The 19226-nt window shown below is 33.8% G+C and overlaps 1 protein-coding gene across 1 annotated transcript in view; it reads right to left on the bottom strand.

The window, feature by feature from the left end:
- The window catches only part of Klhl1 (kelch like family member 1), a 262568-nt gene that overhangs the window by 114022 nt on the left and 129320 nt on the right, over positions 1-19226 (bottom strand). Inside the window, exon 5 of the mRNA XM_051195755.1 lies at positions 6488-6700. Within this exon, the coding sequence (XP_051051712.1) occupies positions 6488-6700 (213 nt within the window). The remainder of the gene's footprint in view (positions 1-6487; positions 6701-19226) is intronic.

Raw genomic sequence — 19226 nt, 5'->3', positions numbered from 1 at the left:
ACTGATTTTTAAAACATCTTTTTTTTTTTTTCATACCAATGTCAGCTTCCCCTCCCTCCCCTCCCACTCCTCCCCACCTTCCCTCCACTCTACTCATCCTCTGCTCATAGAAGGTGAGGTCTCCCATGAGAGTCAACAAATTCTGTCATGTCATGTTGAGGCAAGACCAAGGCAACAACCCTCATATCTAGACTGAGAAAAGTATCCCTCCATAGGTAATGGGCTCCAAAACGTCAGTTCAGGCACTAGAGATAAATCCTGGTCCCTCTGCCAGTGGCCCCTTAAAGTGCCATGCAAAACAACTGTTACCCATATTCAGTAGACCTAGTTCAGAAACTGATAGGGCTGTTTCTCAAAAAATTGGGAATCAATCTACTTCAAGACTCAGCAATACCACTTTGGGGCACATAGCTCAAGAATGCTCACTCATAGCACAAGGGCATTTGCTCAACTGTGTTCAGAGCAGTAGTATTCATAGTAATCAGAACCTGGAAACAACCTAGAGGGCTCTCAACTGAAAAATGGATTAAGAAAATGTGATACATTTACACAATGGAATATTAGTCAGAAGTTAAAAAAAAAAAGTGACATCTTGAAATTTGCTGGAAAATGGATGGAACTAAGAAAACCATTCTGAGTTAAGTAGCCCAGAAAGACACAGTATGTACTCACTCATAAAGGAAGGAATAGCCATCCTACAGTCTACAACCCAGGGAAGCCAGGAAATAGGAAAGACCTTAAGAGAGACATGCACGGATCCCCCTGAGATGATGAAGTAAAAAGAATCTCCTAAGTAAATTGGAAGCATGGTGGGGAAGGAAAGAAGGTAGTAGGTGGGGAGCAGAGGAGGGGAGAAGGGGACAACAAACAGACTTCTTAAGAGACTGAGTGCTCTAGAGACAGGAGAGAAGCCCTAGTCCCTAATTCACAGGACCTGTCACATCTATATGACCCCAACTGGATGGCATTCCCCTACATATGGAATTGTGGTGGGGGGATGGGAGGGGAGGGTGTTTGGAGTGCATGTGAGAAGGCAGAGAGGGTAAAAGGGAGGGAAGGAGGGAGGGAGGGCTGGAGGGTAGGGAGGGAGGGAGGGAGAGGGAACTGGGATCAACATGGAAAATAATAAATTAAAAAAAAATGCTTTGACTCCAAAATTTGACTTGAAGAACAAGTTACTGGGGAAAGGGATTTCTATTTTTGTTTCCACAGAGGGTGAAGGGATGTGGATTCCTTCCAGACTAATGTGGTTCGATCACGCCTGACCGCTTGAAGCAGAGTACACGCTGATCCTAAGTTAAGGGCAGCTGGACAGAATAGCCCTACAGACTGCAGCTAGGATGTCTGAATCTTCTTCGGATCCCCCAGGACAGCGCCCCTTGCCAGCAGGAAGTAGTTTGGGGGGAGCGACGCCCAAATTCCCAAATGTTGTGTATAGATGTTTGTTTTCATTTAATTGGACTTTGTTATATAAAATTAATAAAAAAATAATAAAAAAAAAAAGAGAGAGACTGAGTGCTCAACAACATGGCAGGATAATTGAGGAGATTTTTTTTTTTTAAATTTATGAATGAGAAACCAGAAGATTGGTCAGATGTTTACCAAGAATGAAATAAAAAAGTCTTAGGAGACTGAAATTCCCTATTTTGTGCATTGTGCATGTGACATTCCAGATGCTTAATAGAAGCAAAGTGAAACTTCTACTACTTAAATGGACATGTACACCTATCTTTCACACATATTAGAAGAAGAGATCAAAATTCACAATGTATGGGTAGGTTGAATATAGCATTCAGAAACAGAAATAAATGCTATTCTCTATTCATAAACAGTGGGGTTCTGAGGCATTGCAACTTCAGTAAGTAGAGAGTGTCTGTACTGATAATTAAGCAATTATGAAAACCAAAAGCAAAATGAAACACTGCTGAGAATCCTAGAAAGATGTCAGTGAGATTATTTTGTTCCTAATTTTGAAAATCATTTGTTTAATCTCCCATTGTAAAACATAACATGTAAAATTTATTAGATGATGGCTGGAGATAAAAGTTTTGGGCAGTTACATACACACATTGTAGAGGTAAAATTATAGGAAACATGAATTACATGTGTGGAACCTACTGTGTGTCTTCTCTTGTAATTTATGAATTCTGGCTTTTTATTGAGTTTCTTTTGTCACTTTCTTGTGTTTTAGTTTGGAGTTTACTTGGTACTATAATTTTTATAGACAATAGACTAATTATGTCAGTGTTATCTGATCGTTACTTTTCCTTTGGGGGTAAAGGGTGGAGATCTTTCCCTTGCTTGCTGTACTGCTATTAAAATCACCAAACAGCATTTAGTAATATATTTATTGCTGCTCTTCATAGGAAGACTTCAATTTGTGATATTGAGTTTGTTTCTGTTTCTTAACAATAAAAAATTGAATTTCCTTTATTTCTTATTGTTTGTTACTAGTTTTGATCATATTCTTCTAAAACTAGTATTTCATTTCTCTATTGAAGATTTTCTCAACATTTTTTTCCATAGAATGTGAGATTAAGTGTATAAGGCATAGAAACAGACACAAACACATAACTGCATGTCTCTCTTAAGAATCAATAAATTTAGTTATTAAGAATTTGTGAGTGACACTTGTAATCTATTGACAAGAAAACATTACCAGTTCTAAGACATGAAGAAAACCTCTCCTGGCTCTCCTGGTCCATGAGTTAGGTTATTGGATCCCATTCTCTATGGTGGAATGCCATGTTCAGTCATAATGAATGAAAGAGGGGCCAAGCCCTGCTGCAAACTATTGAGCCAATCTACATTGAATCGTAATGGGAGATCTTACCCATCAGGAGGAGTTTATTGGTGGTGGTGTGGAAGGCGGTTGGACTGAGGAAAGGTGACCCAGTGTGGGATGAAAAGATTTTGGTCGGAAGAGGTGTGGTAGAGAGAAATGTGGTTGGAATGTAAAATGAAATGAAAACGTAAAAAATGGAAAAAACTATCTGTAGATGCTCAAACTCTGAGAAAATTTTCTTAATAGGATTTGATTTCTTTGATCACTTCTTAGATAAATCTTCATTAGGATTATAGCCTCTGGTTTTACCACCTTTATTATTTTTTTTTCTGTTTTAAGTTTATGTGTGTCATTGCATAAGATCAAATGTAGGAGTTTCACATGGGTACTCTTGGAGTCCAAGAAGGGAAGACAGATTCTTTGGTGCTGGAGTTACAGGTAGTTGTGAATGACATGATGTGGGTGCTAGAATCTGAACCTAGGTCCTTTTTAAAAGTAATGGCTTTTTAACACCAACCTATCTCTCTAGTCCCTATAATTTCCCTTTAAAGCCACTAATCAGAGAAACCCTCACTAAAATGAATGCATTAATGCTTGTATGGTGCTGAGAGTCAAACAAAAGATGTTGAGTATGTGAGGGAATTTTGTGCCATAAACTATGCTTCTAGCACTATTTGAACTTTTGAATGCACATAGTTTAATGCATATTTATGTGCACACTGCAAAGATGTGCTTTATTAAACCAAATACAAATCAGTGTGAAAAATGTTACAGAATATCAAAGTATACTTTGTAATTGCAAACCAACCTGAGCAGTCATTTTAATTTAGAAAAGATAATAATACAAATACGGGTCTACTCATTGTCTTGTCATCATATGTTCATCAAAATGCCTTAAAATTCCATACTCCTATAATCATGTTTTTTTTTTTTAAGTTTAGTATATGTAAGAAAATTGTGAAAACAGCTATATGCAAATACAAATGTATTTAAAATAATAAAATTCTTACTCGGAAAATAGGTCAATTGTCTATTTCTTTCACTCTGCCATTTCTCATGGTCTTTTCTATTATGAAGTCAAATAACTGAATTTATTTCAATATAAGCTATTGCATTTCAATACTACATAAAATAGATATTGTTGTTTTGGAGACCTTCTGTGTCTTTTTTATTGCTTCTGAAGCTTATATTGTCTATTTCTATTCTTGTTTAAAAACCATATTGTCTCTGTAAAGTTTGCATTCTTATTATGGTCTCCATGGCAAATTATCATAACATTCTTCATAATAGCATGGGTTCATTCATAATTAATGAAGAATATCAGAATGGATTTTCTCTTATGCACATAAAAACTGATTAGACACATCCAATACACTTAGCAATAAAAAATTTGTAAGTATAGAAAAAAAGAAAATATGTGTTTTATGGCCAACTTAGTTTGGTCAATTACCTTATGAATATAGATATATAGAAGAATATTGTTGGTATAACTAAAGCATTTTTGTCACTAATCAGTCTTCTATCATTCTTTGTGAAACATGCATTTGTAAAATACATGTAAATGGTTTATTAGTATGTACACAGGGATGTGTGTGCATGGGCATGTGTGTGTGTTTTACTCTAATTTGCAATAGGATCTAATCTATAGCCCTTGTTAATTTCAGTCTCCTTTTCTATGATTACATACCAACTCACCATGTACACTGCTTTTTCATCCTAGAATTGTTTTTTTTTATTTATTTTTTTAATTTAATATTTTTTTTAATTTATTCTTCTTTCAAACATTGTATCCAACAACAATTTCCTCTACATCCTCGTCTTCAAAAATTCCATACTCCTCTGTTTCCTTTAAGATAAGAACCAGCCTCACAGAGTTATCAATCTAACACAGCATAAGAAGTTATATAAGGCTTGACACAAACCCCCATATCAAGGCTAGACAAGGAAATCCAGCAGGAGGAGACCCAGGTACAGGCAAAAAGAGTCAAAGACACCAACTTCCCATTGTTAGAAGCCCCACAAGAATACTCAGCTATACAACCTTAACATATTTGCACAGGACCTAGCTCAGACTCATACAAGGTCTGTAATTGTTCTTTATGAGCCATGCATAGAAATTTTAAGGCACCTGATAAACTTAATTTGAGGAGTAACCAAAAGTTTGTGTGATTTATCTTTTACTGAATCACACTTTTCTACATATTTATTTGTATTCATAATAAATAGCTATTTAAATATCAAAGTTCTTAAGTGTCACCTTGGTGTTTTCCCTTATACAAAAACTGCAAACACTTTATTTTAGACTTTCATATACTATTCTGCAACTTACCCATATTGGTTATTTTCATGTATCATAATTGTATCACAGTAACAACAAATTCTATTCTCCAGAACCATAGCTGAATATCCAGTTAGTTCAAGTACTTTAAAGTAATTCCTATTTATATATAATTTCACATATTTTAATGGTGTAATCCATTTTGAGCTTGCTTTTTGACAAGAATAGAAATTATACATCTTGGTTATATAGATCAGTCTTGTAACGCTACAAAGCTGTGACTATGGGTCACAGGGAGGCCAAATAGAGCCTGAGATTTTTCTTCATGAAATTTAACTCAAAGGCTTGTGATATTCTAGTAAGAAGAAGTCAGTGGATATTTTTGTTATTTGTAACTGAAATGAATTTTCTAGCCAAAAATTGGTGAATTAGAACCTACCACCACTAGGTGGTACAACTTTAATCCCAGTACTGGGGAGGCAGAGAAATACTGATCTCTGTGAGTTTAAGGCTAACCTATTCTACCAGGATAGGCTCCAAAGCTACACAAAGAAACCCTATCTCAAAAAACAAAATAAGAAAGAAACAAACAAAAGTATCGATATAAATGTTATGTCAACTCAGAGAAATTCTTGTCATTGTCTGCCCTCTGTTCTCTGTGCTCATCAATAAAATAGAATGGTGGTTTTAGTTTTCTGTTTGTTTCTTTACATGTAGTACAAAAAAATTACATAATTCTAACTGGTACGTAGTCTTATGAGTTTCTATAGCTTAAGAACATATTGGATCTCACTACAAATTTTTAAAAGTCATTCAGTTGACCCTATACATAAAACATATATACCTTTTTCTCTAAATAATTATCACATACTTGCATCATTGATCAAATTTAAAAAGACTATAAGAAGAAATATTTATAATACAGTTAGCATTATGCTGGTTTACTAAAGTGATGGTTGTTGATTCTCCTTTGAGATTTATGACTTCATTAACCCTTGGGTAGTTGGCTAGGTTTCCAATAACATCCATGTTTTCCCTCTTTTTGTGCAGGTCTTAAGTTTTATAGAGAGTATTTACAAGTAGATTATTAAAAAGGTAGTGGACACTGTAACACATACATTGGTTATCTATTTGATTTCACAAACCATTTTACATGCAGTATAATCATACCTTATAATGCGAAAATTGTAGCAAAATATAATTTTGTTGTAATGATAAAAGCACCCATGAATCTACATGCAGTGAAGATGAGATTAGATTCATGGTCCTTCACACATAATTTTATGCCCTCTTACTTAATGTGAATATACCTCCTCATTACCTTCCTAGGATGCTGTAAAATAATTCAAACTGTGTAGTAATGTTTGCTTATAATACAGGAATTTTTAGTATTTACATGCTGAAATAGCAAGATACAAAATTACCTGTGGTGGAAGAAGTGGTAATCTTATGAAGGCAAGCAGCATGCTTAAGTCACTACATCTCCGCTGCATATCATACTTGACCCACATCATTAATGCATGGAAGATGGTCTCTTCATCAGGGACATTTACATCATCACTGGCCAGTAGTTTATGGAGCTCTTCAGCTGGAAGGAGTAAAAACTCTTGATTTCTGATTACTTCCATTATGTTTTCCTATGGAGAGAAGAGATATTGGCATAAATTCTGTTTTATTCTTTTGTGGCTGGCAGAGCATCTCAGAGAAAAATGTGAAAAGCAGTCAATAACCTTTGTTCTCATTATAACATAATCCTTGAGAATCATGCTTCAGAAACAAGAAGCTGTTAGGAAAAAAGCATTGTAATTGTAATTGAAGTGTAAATGTATCAGAGACAGCAGAGATCTTGTAATAACAGGAGGATTATAATGCACAGCTTTGTCATGTAGAAAGAATATACTCAGTGATTAAATGCTCAAGTTTCAAGTGTACTGCTATGGAAGAATTAGCAAATATGAAAAGAATAACATTTCTCATCTTCAAAGGCTCGAGAACCACATACACAAATCAGAAAATGTCAATAAAATTATAGAGAGGAATACAAAACTAGGAGGCTTTTTGTTTATTTGAAAAGAGAAGAAAGACAGTTGAGAAACCACAGAAGTTACAAAATCATATAAGCTCTACCAACCTTTTTCTCTCAAAATTATTTCCTCTCATGACCATGTCTTTGGCTAAATTGGTTGCTATTTTGTTGTTTATGCTTTTCAAATTATTATTTATGATACAATTTGTTCTTGATTTTATTCAAGTTACAAACACATCGATGATTATAGACACATAGCAGGACTTGGTCTTGGAGTTAATTATCAAAGGGCTGTCCTGGACCAATTGAACACAACTGGGAAGATGTATGAATGAGATTTCTATATTCTACTTACATCTTCTCATTCAGTAATCTACAATAGGGTCTTGGATGCTTTGTTTTAAATAACTACTTGACATTTATATTGAAATCTAAGAAATTAAAGAAATGCATTGCACATATTGAATAGAATTTTTAAAGTTAGTAATTGAATTATCTGTTGTTGGAGAAATTGTAAATGACTATAATGTGATTTGATCAAATACATCTCTTTCTGCTCTGCTTTCTATCTATTGAAGCACGTAAACTTTGAAGATCCCCACCAATGAAGAAAATCGACTTTCTGGGTGCTAGTAACCATCAAATTTGGCTTAATTCTGATTTAATTCTTATGCCCTTTTATTTTTACTTAACTTGTGCTTTCTCCAAATTACACTCCCGGTGTCCTCTTGAGCATGTAAGTTAAATCCCCTATAATGAAGCCATCATGTCTTTAAATGCATGTGGCATCTTCAAGGTTTTCTTTTAAGAACTCCTTAAACTTTTAATTTCTACAATGTGTTGCCTTCTAATTATAACTAATTTCTTCCCGTGTTTGCATTGCAGTTGATAAATTACCCATTCTTTATTTTGTCATACTATATAACATATCATCATTTACTCACTGTAATACTTAAAATGACAATCATTAACTTTGTTTCCTTTGTTCATGTCATGAATCAAAATTTAATTAAAAACTCCAGTAGTCGTAGTGCATATATGCAGTCCCAATACTTAGTTGCTGAAACCTCGAAGTTCAAGATGTAAGTACCCACACCAGTTACATAGTGAATATGTGGCTTGGCTTGATTTTGATGAGACACTGTCACAATGTGTAAGTAAGTAAGTAATAAACAAAAAGTAAATCTCCCTGTTGCTTTAGTTCCTTAGGCAACTCTTCAGTTAATTGCATGTAGTTAATAACCCCTAGAGTTTCACAACACTCAATACCTTCAGAGGTTGTACAGAAGCTGCCAAACTGCAGCCTGAACTTTAGTGTGCTAGTGCAATACAAGATGAACATGAGGGATAGAGCTCTTGGAGCAGAGTCTGAGAACACAGTCAAAGTCTTCTCTTATTTACACAACATGTCAAACTATTATACAAAAGTGCAGAGAGACATAAGGAGATCAAGGAAACCAAAGCTGGGCATTAGCAGATGTGTCTCCTGTCACTTAGAATGCATCTTTTTATTAGCTGTCCTAGAGATTGAATTCAAGTTGTCCCTCTGCATTAAAAGCAAAGACAACTGTACATTTGTCCATGCATAAGAGCAAAAGAAATGTCTTCATGCCACCCCCTTGTTAAGTTTTCTATATCATGGGAAGAAGTAAAATAAAAGAGAGTTTTGATTCACCATAATCTATAATGTAGAAAATGTTATTTAACAAAATAACTACATAATCTACTCCATCAGTGTCATTTAAAACATATTTAAAATCCAAAATAGTATCATTGTCTAACCATGTTCCTTTCAGAAAGACCAAAATATTCATATTGGATTAATAGCATATTTGTTTTGTAATGAGAACCCTGGCTGTTGAAGTAACTATACCTTTGGAAGGGTAATGCTTCAGCTTCAACAGTAAGTTTTTAACTACTTCTCTCAGGCCATATACAGCTTATTTACCGAAGTCATATAAAAATACAAACTATCAGTAAATTTATGTATCTATCATAGCCATCACAGAATAGCTGGTCCAGTTCTTTTCTCTTAGGAAATTAGTTTAATACTGTGTTTCTTCTTGAATTATATAGTATTTTATAGATATCTAAAATTATTTATTGAATTAATTATTTTGAACAGATTTTCTACCAGATTTCTCTAAAAAGACCATGGAAGATAAACACAATATTGAGGAATTGGAAAATATATTTTGTTCAATTTGCTTTCTCTTTTACTCAAATATGTCTTCATTATTAAACTATACCCAAAATTGTATAGCTACATGATATGTATGAAATAAAGAATACAATAAAAATCACACTATGAAACACTTAGTGATGTCTGTCATAAATATTTTGTTCAAGGCATATTTCATTATGTTTTATAGTGACCTCTTTATGATGACCCTTGGGGAAATTCTTATGGGTTTTAGTAGAAGAATAATTGCACTTATTCTGAGTACATTGTCACAAAAAGACAAACATGGTATGTACTCAATCATATGTGTCTTTTGGACATAGAGCAAAGGATTACCAGCCTAGAATTCACATTCCCAGAAAAGCTAGGAAACAAGGAGGACCCTAAAAGAGACATACATGGTCCCCTGGAGAAGGGGAAAGGGACAAGATCTCCTGAGTAAATTAGGAGCATGGAGGGAGTAGAGAGGGAGAAAGGAGAAAGAAAAGGGGAGAAGAGGAGGGGAGAGGAGAGAATACGGGAAGTTTGAGACAGAGAAAGAATATAGAAGAAGAAATGAGATATCATAATAGAGGGAACCATTATAGAACTAAGGAAAAATCTGGCACTTGGGAAATGCCCAGAGAGCTTACAAGGATGAACCCAACTAAGAATCTAAGCAATAGTGGAGAGGATGCCTTAAAGCCCTTCCCCAATAATCCAGTTACAGAGAGGGAAGAGTGATGAACAAAGGGGTCAAGACCATGCTGGAGAAACCCACAGAACCTGCTGACCTGAACAAGAGGAAGCACATGTATTCCAGTCTGATAGCTGGAAAACCAGTATAGGACTGATCCATATCCAATGAATGTGTGTGTGTGTGTTAGGTGGACTGGGCAGTCTATGGGGCCTGTAGTAATGGATCAGTATTTATCCCTAGTATATGAATGGACTTTGGGAACCCATCCCACATAGAAGGATACTTTCTCAGCCTAGACACATGGGGGAGGGGCTAGGCCCTGCCCCAAATGATATGACAGACTTTGAAGACCCCCATGGAAGGCCTCACACTCCCTGGGGAGCAGAAAGGGGATGAGGTAGAGTTTGGTGAGTGTGATAGGGGAGGACAGAAGGGGGAGAAAACTAGGGTTTACATGTAAAACAACCTTGTTTCATATTTAAATAAAAAAAGGAAAAAGAAAAATCAAAATTAAAAAAAAATCAATGAAACAAATAGTTGTTTCTTTTTGACAAAGCAATAATACTGGCAGTTTTTTATTCATGTTAACTAAATGGTTGGGAGAGAATATCAAAATAGTAAAATCACAAATGAAAAGGGAGACATAACAACAGATATCAAGATATTTCAGAAAATCATAGGATATACCTTAAAAATCAATAAAACATTAATATAAAAGAAATAGATAATTTCTTTATGCATATTACTTATCAAAATTATGTAAAGATCATATACATATTTTAAACAAACATGAAACCTAGTGATATAGAAGGACTGTTAAAAATCTCCCAACCAAGAAAACTAGGGAAAGATTGTTTTACAGCAAAATTCTAGCATATATCAAAATAATAATTATACCAGACACTAAATAATATTTAATACCAATATGACTTGTGATATTCTACAAAATATGAATACCCTAATAGCCAAACCACATGGAACCCACAAGGAAAGAGAATTACAGATAAATGTCCATTATGAACATAGTTGCAGAAATTTGCAAACTAAATATAAGAATATATCAAAAAGATCATCTATCATGATCTGGTATACTTCATCCTAAAGATGCAAGGATGATTTGACATACAAAAATCGACAAATGTAATCTACTATATAAATAAAATAAAAGAAAATATATTCCCCTTAATGAATGCAGAATCATACTTTCACAAATCCCAATACCCACTCATAATAAGAGTCCTTGAAAGTGAAGATCCCTGATGTCTGTTGATGGCAGTCAGTTGATGCAGAGGGAAAATTATTTCCTTTTGATTGGGCCATTCGTAGGTTTCCCATGCACCAGTGAATAGCCCCACATATTTATACACAATCAATTTTAATTGAACTCATTAATAAAGGTAACAATGATAAACAAGTTCTTGAAAGAGTAAAGGGACAGATAAAACGGACACACTTCACAGTAAATACAGTTTATAGAAAACCCATGGTTTAGCAACAACTTTAATGAAAAGAAACTCTAAGACATTCATGTGAAATCAATAACAAGGCAATGTTATCCTCTCTCTTCAAACCTATTCAATATAGTATTTGATGTGATAGGTAGAGCAATAATACAACTCAAGGATATATAAGGATTGCAAGTTGGAAATGAAGATGTCAAAGTTTTCTTTATTTGAAGATGATATGATATGAGTTGCATGAAAAAAATGCCACCAGGAAACTCCTACAGCAGAAAAACATTTTGAGCAAAATAACTGGATACAAAATTAACTCACAAAAAAATCAGTGACCCTCCTATATACAGAAGACAAATAGACTGACAAAGAAGTCAATGAAATATCATCATTCACAGTAGCATTGTTCTCACTTAGAGAACCAGAGTTCAAATGCAAAATAAAAAGTTAATATTTACATTAAAATATTGTAGTTTTATGATGTCACATTTAGAAATGGAAGATGTTTCCATGTCTGACATCTAACATAATTGAAAACATTTATTTCTGAATGGAAAAAAAAAGGTAGGTGGCAAAATTAAACAATCAGAGGCAAGAAATAAAAATAAAGAAATGAGATCATTACAGCAGCCACTTTCAGATTATACAGAATGATAAGGCATCATCCAGGGGAATCATTGGGCAGAGCCAAATTTAGTCTGGCTATCTTGAACCAAATGATGAGAAAAATTGAGAACTATTGATTAAAAAGATATATTAAAATATGAAAGATAAAAAAATATTTAAAATAATTTATTTTAAAAGGTAATATTGATCCTCCAATAGCAAATTCTTACCTTGAAGACAATGCTTAGGTAAAGTTAACCATGCAAATTCAGAATCTACTTTATGGGGATAGAATTTACCACAAGAAGCAAACCAGCACAGTATTGTTACAATTGGCTTCTTGATCTTATCAAAATAACTACTGCTTCCATCACAAACATTTGCCATGAAAGCTTAGTACTTTAATGGACTATTTTAAAGGATTTATATTCTTATAGTAGAACATATAGCATTTGAATGATACATGAGATGTCTCGTAGTGTGTGCTATGCACCTCAAAAATTGTCATCCTCATTTTACACGTAAATGTGTACTTGATGTAAAAATGAGGGGGAAAATTCTCTGACTCATTTCTTGGTATGTTACAATAGAAGTTCTCAATTATTTTTAATTCATCAGCATGTCCAGTATACAAAAAGTTAATTAAATATTTTTTGAAACACAAATGTATAACAGATTCATGAAGTGAGATACAAAAATACTGTTAATAATTTTATTATTATACTTTACTTATTTTGATGTAGTTTCTATTAAAAAGTGCAAAGGTGTTGCTAAATAGCAGCATTAGAAAAGTTAAGTCACTTGAAATGTTACAAGTTATCCTCTTTTGCTTACCACCATGATTGCAAAACAAAAAGTGAAAACATGCCAGTCTTTAAATGGTTATTAAGTTCAATAATTTTTTCACAGTACAAATAACCATTTCTGAATAACTAGCTCAGAAATGCAGACTTCCATAGCTTCATGATTATTATGATATGGCTTGATATGACAAAGACTTTAACAAAGCATCATTATCTATTTGTCATTCACAATGTAAAAGATGGGAAGTATTTTTGCTTGTACAACATAAATATGGCAGTGTACTTCCGCAGAGTTCTTTCACATATTTAGTGCTTTAAGTTCTTGTTATAGTGAATACACAGATCTTACTTCTTCCTACATTCAATAAAACATAAAAGGTAAACCCTCAGTGGATATTATCTATAGGACCTTGCTTGATTCAGTAAGTAGGAAATGATGTCATCTATATTAACAAGCAAAACAAGTGCACTGTACAACATGAAAGATGAAACCCATGATACTTTCGTGCTATAGAATTTTCTCACTTTTTAATAACATTTCAATAGAAACAGAATTAGTGTCACTATTTCCCATCCTTTCCTTTCTCTAGCTCCTTTCAAATACCCTTCATCCACTTCATTCCATATTCCCAAATTCTCAAGATAATAGCCATTTTCATTGAATATTATTGTTTAGTATGTGTTGTATGGGTACTCTGTGTTTATGTGCCTCTGTGTGTACAAAAATATAGACATACAATATTCTTAGTCACTTTCATAATTTCTGTATTTTGAGGTTAGTGAGGACATGGGCATGAGGAAAGAGTCTGCTATAACCACTTGGGTATGCCAGCATAATCTTTAGTATATTATAACATTTATATTTACACACAAAGGTCAGTGTAGAATAACCACTCCTTATCAAAGAAGTATCTCTTTATAGCAAATGAATACTAGCACAGAAAAGTACAAATACAATGTCAAGAGCTACAGATTTTAGGGAGCCCAGCCACAAGGCATACATCTACAACACTGGATCAGAAACATCAAAAATGAGAGGGTGGAGACATCGTAATGTGATAAGAACAGGAAATTTGGGATATAACTGTTTTTACTTGAAATGGCTACATATACAATAGTAGTAGCATTTGACATATTAATGTGTGAAGAATTAAATACTGAAGAGTGTTACCACTAAGATTAATAACTACAAGCAACTAATCACTCCTAGGTGAAAGAGAATTATTTGCAATTTACAGTGCCGAGTCTCCTAATTGTGTGATACAGAGTTGTCTGGCATGAAACTGATACAGAGTTGTCTGGCGTGCCCATATTTGTATTTGTATGTTTGTTCATATGCATGTGTATGCATGTGTATGTATGCATATATGTAGACATCTCTAATAATCTTAATGCTTTTAATTGTAATAAGCTTTTCCAAAGAAACAGGAGTCCATTGTCACTTTCTGCTAAACTACAAGAATTAGACACAACAGATGAGTATAGGTTGGAAGTTAGTTTTTCAGTGGCAATGTTATTGTGTTGTCAACAGATTTTGCTGGAGGTCTCCAAAGACAACATTATTTTTGAAAACCCACTGGGTTACATTCATTACAGAGCAAGCACAGGCTGGTAAGATAGCTTTCACAATGGCTATCTTTCCACCTTTTTCATATACAATTTACTGAAAGATTGAAACAAGGACATTGTAACAAGGATGTTCTAAATGCAAGTTACTTTTAACTAACTATAATTCTATTAAATCTTAATATGGTATACTACTTTAGGGAAGACGAACCCTACAATTCATTGAGAATGTTGAAAATACATAAGATTTTGTGTTGTAAGTGAATATATCCATCTTTCGTAGAATATATATATATATATATATATATATATATATATATATATATTTATTCTACACTCTGGATGATTTTGACTTCATTACCCATTGATATCATAAAATAGATGAAAAACATCCTGATCCATTCATATGCTATCTAACCAACTACTCCTTTAAAAAAAATCTTTCTTATTGAATAGTACAAAATGGACGCATTCATGTGATGAATAGCTTGCCTTATATTTTAACTATTAAAAATACCTGGGCTAATCAGCTGGAAGGTCATATAAAGTTCCAGCATTGAACAAAGAAGACTTCATACTTAGAGCATGTCATTTTTATGTTAATTAAAGTTGTTCATAAGCAGTCAAAATATCAATACACACTATAAGAAGAATCTCTCGAAATGTTGATATCCAAAAGCAATGGCTGGCTCAAATAGGTAGAATTGACTGGAAATAAAATTTTTCTCATATTAAGAGATACCATTGGCCATTTTATACTATGGTGTTTTCATCATGTATATAATATCAAACCATGATTGCAAAAAAAAAATCAGTGCAATATCAATTACAATAAATTTAAATTAGTGATAAGCACTTTAATGTAAAAATATGTATTTGTTTTCAATTTATGTGTGTGAGCATTTCTCTATATAAATGTTCATGCAATAAGTGTATTTCTGGTGTCCACAGAAGCCAGAACAGAGCATTTGATCCCTGAAAACTGAAGTTATGCCTTTGGAAGAAGCTATTTGGGTTCTGAGAGACAAACCCATGATTTCCGCAAGAGCAGCAGGTACTCTTCATCACTACGTGTTTCTCTGTCCCTTAGTGGAGAGGAACTAGTTGAGAAATGATGTCATCATTATGAGAAAACAACCCATAAAGAAGGGAGAAGCAAATGAGAGCTCATTTTCTGTGATTCTTGCTTAAGAAAGTTATTATAATTTTAGCTAAAATTTGGGGGGGGGGGAAGTCATTTAGTATTTTACCTCATCCGCCTAAAAAATTCTAAGCAGTAATATTTGATTTTTGACTGAACATACAATTCTAGAAAACAGACAAATGGAAGGATCAATCAAAACAGAAATTGGTTAAAAAATCAGAGATAATCTATAGAACAGAGTATACAGAAAGTAATATACAACGTATAAGCAGATATATAAAACTGCCACTCCAATTACATTTGTCTTGGATCAATTACTGCATTATTTCTTTAATATTTCAAGTTTATTTAGTGAAGTGATCTGCATATGGCCTGTACAGTGATTTCAAAGACACATTTTGCATAATCCATGCATACCATTTTCAATATGCTGTAGAGAAACTTTAAATGTTACCAAAAAAGGTGCTATAATGTCAGGCATTTTGATTTTTCAGGGATACTAGAGAAGGCCTCAACAGATTTTGAAAATATTTTCTACTATTTTAATAGAAAAGTATGTGGAATTCTGGGGTTTTATATTTACTGATGCCATGATATATAATAGTAGGGTAATTCCTGACAGTCACATTGCTTAAATTTCATGAGTACTAGACTGTATATTATTAGGTAACAAGTAAAATTAGCATTTCAAATATTCTCATCTTCAAAACAACAAAAGATCACTATCATCAAAAATGTGTATGTATTCCAGCTAGATATCTATTACAATCCTTCCCCAATGTTCCTGTCCCTAGCTTATCTGATCCTTTTATCAAAAGGGAGCTTCTGTTAGATAAGAGGGGTGTGTCTTACTATGAAAATGCTATCACATAATTGAAACTATTTATTTTACAGTTTTTATTATTTTGTTCCCATTGTATTTCATGTCATATGAAGACACCAATCTCCATGCTAATAATCCTTATTTTATGAAAGATTTTCAGGTAATATCATAAGTAGTGGCTACTCACATTTGTCAGTTGTGGAAACTTCAGCACTGAGTGTTGAAACACACATTCTAATGTTACTGTTAAATTATGGCTGAGACAATCCTTAAAGACAGGTAGAGGAGTTCCACTTAACTATTCAGTTAGGTTGACGCTAATTATGTGTCAAACAAAATGATACTGGACTGTATGAGTTTTGTGTGAATGATCTTGATATTATCCTTTAGAATTCATGAATACATTATCACCAAGTTTCTGATGGGTGATGTCATTCTTCAAATATGTTTTTCATATTGGTTAATGAATAAAGCCCTGTTGGCTAATAGGAAAGCAAGATAGGCAGTACCAGGAGAGAAGAATTTTGGGGAGACTTAGTAGGGGATTCAAGATGTAGAGATTTGAGAGAACAGAGGTCCAGACTCTCTCTCCAGTAAAATAATACCACGTGGAAACTTTTAGATTAATAGAAATGGGTCAATATTTAAGACAGAGCTAACCAATAAATAATGCTAGTAATATGTCAACAGCATCTCTGTGTGTTATTTAGGGCTGGTGGAGCTGCAGGACCAGGCTGTCGGGAAAACTGCTCATAAAAAAATGGCACCTACAATATGGGGCCTGAGAACTTTCACTTAAAACTCAACAAAAGCTTAAAAAGGGTGTTTAGAAACAAAAGAACAGAGACAAGCAAGGCTTCCTGGTAGCAACATTTTTTTTTTTTTTTTTTTTTTTTTTTTTTTCGGTTGGGCTCTGTTTTGCTAGACACAAGCAGAGATTTACATGGCTCCGTTAAGGGAGATTTCATGACTCAGTATAGTGGTAAAAAAACCACAAGGCTTGTAAGAGCTCTGTTAACAACTTAATGGTGTGTACAAGGGCTGAATGACCACATCTCCAAGCAGGCAGCATGCTACTGGATGGCAGTGTAGACCAAGGCAGTGAGCACAGCTCTCAGTTCTGGCAGTAAACATACTCCCTGCCATTTTTGATAGATGGCAGCTAATACAGCTGTGGCTTTCATTTGACCAATGTTGTTTAGCAGATGAAAGACTCATGGCCAAAAAAAAGATAAAGATTTATAGTAAAGATAGATTCAGTTATAGAAAAACCTCTAAAGTTTAACAGTGTGTTTTAAAATAGACATAGGCTTGAAAGAGAAAATGAAACAGAATTTTTAAAAAACTACAAAGATAGTAGCTGAGTGTGATGGCACACACCTTTAATTCTAGCACTTGGGAGACAGAATCAAGCAGATCTCTGTGATTTTAAAGCAAACTTTGTGTACAGAGTGAATTCCAGGGGAGCCAAATTTACACAGAGAAACCCTGTCTCAAATAAATAAATAAATAAATAAATAAATAAATAATAATAATAAAAAAAGCCAGGTGAAGATGGAAAGTACAAATAGAGTCTGAATACTGTATGCTATTGTGTTGTCTTTCCAGGGTTTGTCTGCTGAGAAAATAGCAACAACTGTTAAAATAAATGCTGCTAGATTAATCCAATTTATATATGATAAAAATGCTTTGACTTCAAAATTTAAGTCTAAGGACAGGTTACTGGGGAAAGGGATTTCTAAGTTTGTTTCCTCAGAAAATGAAAAGCTGTGATTCCTTCCAGACTAATGTGGTTTGATCAAGCAAGACCCTCTGAAACAGTGTCCTAGGTTATCCAACATTTAAAACAGCTGAGAAAAGGCAGCCTTGCTGACCACTAAAGCCAGGATTTCTACATCTTAAGATCCTCAAGACAGTGGCCACTACCAGCAGGAACCAATTTGGAAAGAAATACGTCCAAATTCCCAAATATTGTTTATAAATGTTTGTTTTCATTTAAATGGGGTTGGTTATGAATGTTTAATGAACACAACTGATCTATTTTTAAAGGTAAAAAGGGGATTGTGGTATAGAAATACCCTTTGTTTTGAAATGAATTATTGTTTATTGATATAAATTAAAGGTCAGTTTTGTGATGTGTATATTTCTCTTCTTGTTTAGGTATTGTCTTTATATAGCTCATTTAAAAATGAAATGTATAATGTAGTATAGATTATAGGTAGTTATGTATAATAGTCAAAATTTATAGTGTTAGTTAGGTTTTCAAGATATACATACATGTATTTGAGATGGATAGGCATCCTTCAAACTTTACAAAGACCTACAGAATGTGACATTTAAAATCGTTTAGGGTTTTTTATTTACAGTGAGGTACAACTACTCCTTGCAACACCACCTGAGTTAGAAAGGAAGAAAGACCTTGAAGAAACTTGTTATGGAGGTTGCTTCATATATGGCAAGATAAGCCATTTGGGCAAGTAACTGCTCTTGCCTAGACTGTCTGACTTTATGCTGTATAAAATAGATATAGGGCCTACAGGAATGTGACTGCTAAAACAAGATGGACAGTGCTAAAGAGTTCCTGTTTCATGGCAGAGTCTTGCAGACATTCTACGGGGCACAGAGAAAAGTGACTGCTCCAAAACAGGTGGTACAGTTTAAAGTTTCCTGCTTTGCTGAGGAGTCTGCCAGACACATTATGGCCTATGGGCTGAAGATGGAACATTAGAACTTCAGGTGACTGACCAGGTAGCAAGATGTCTCTGTCATTTCTAGAGTTTATATACAATCCTTCTGTGGCCTTTGATGGAGTTGAAGACATAATTATGGTTATAATTTTCCTTAGTTAGGATTAAAGATAAATTACATATAGAACTTTAG

The sequence above is a fragment of the Phodopus roborovskii genome, unplaced genomic scaffold, assembly GCF_943737965.1.
Source record: "Phodopus roborovskii unplaced genomic scaffold, PHOROB, whole genome shotgun sequence".
Lineage (NCBI taxonomy): Eukaryota > Metazoa > Chordata > Mammalia > Rodentia > Cricetidae > Phodopus > Phodopus roborovskii.
Note: the sequence above shows the minus strand (reverse complement) of the source record. Positions and strands in the feature narration are given on the sequence as shown.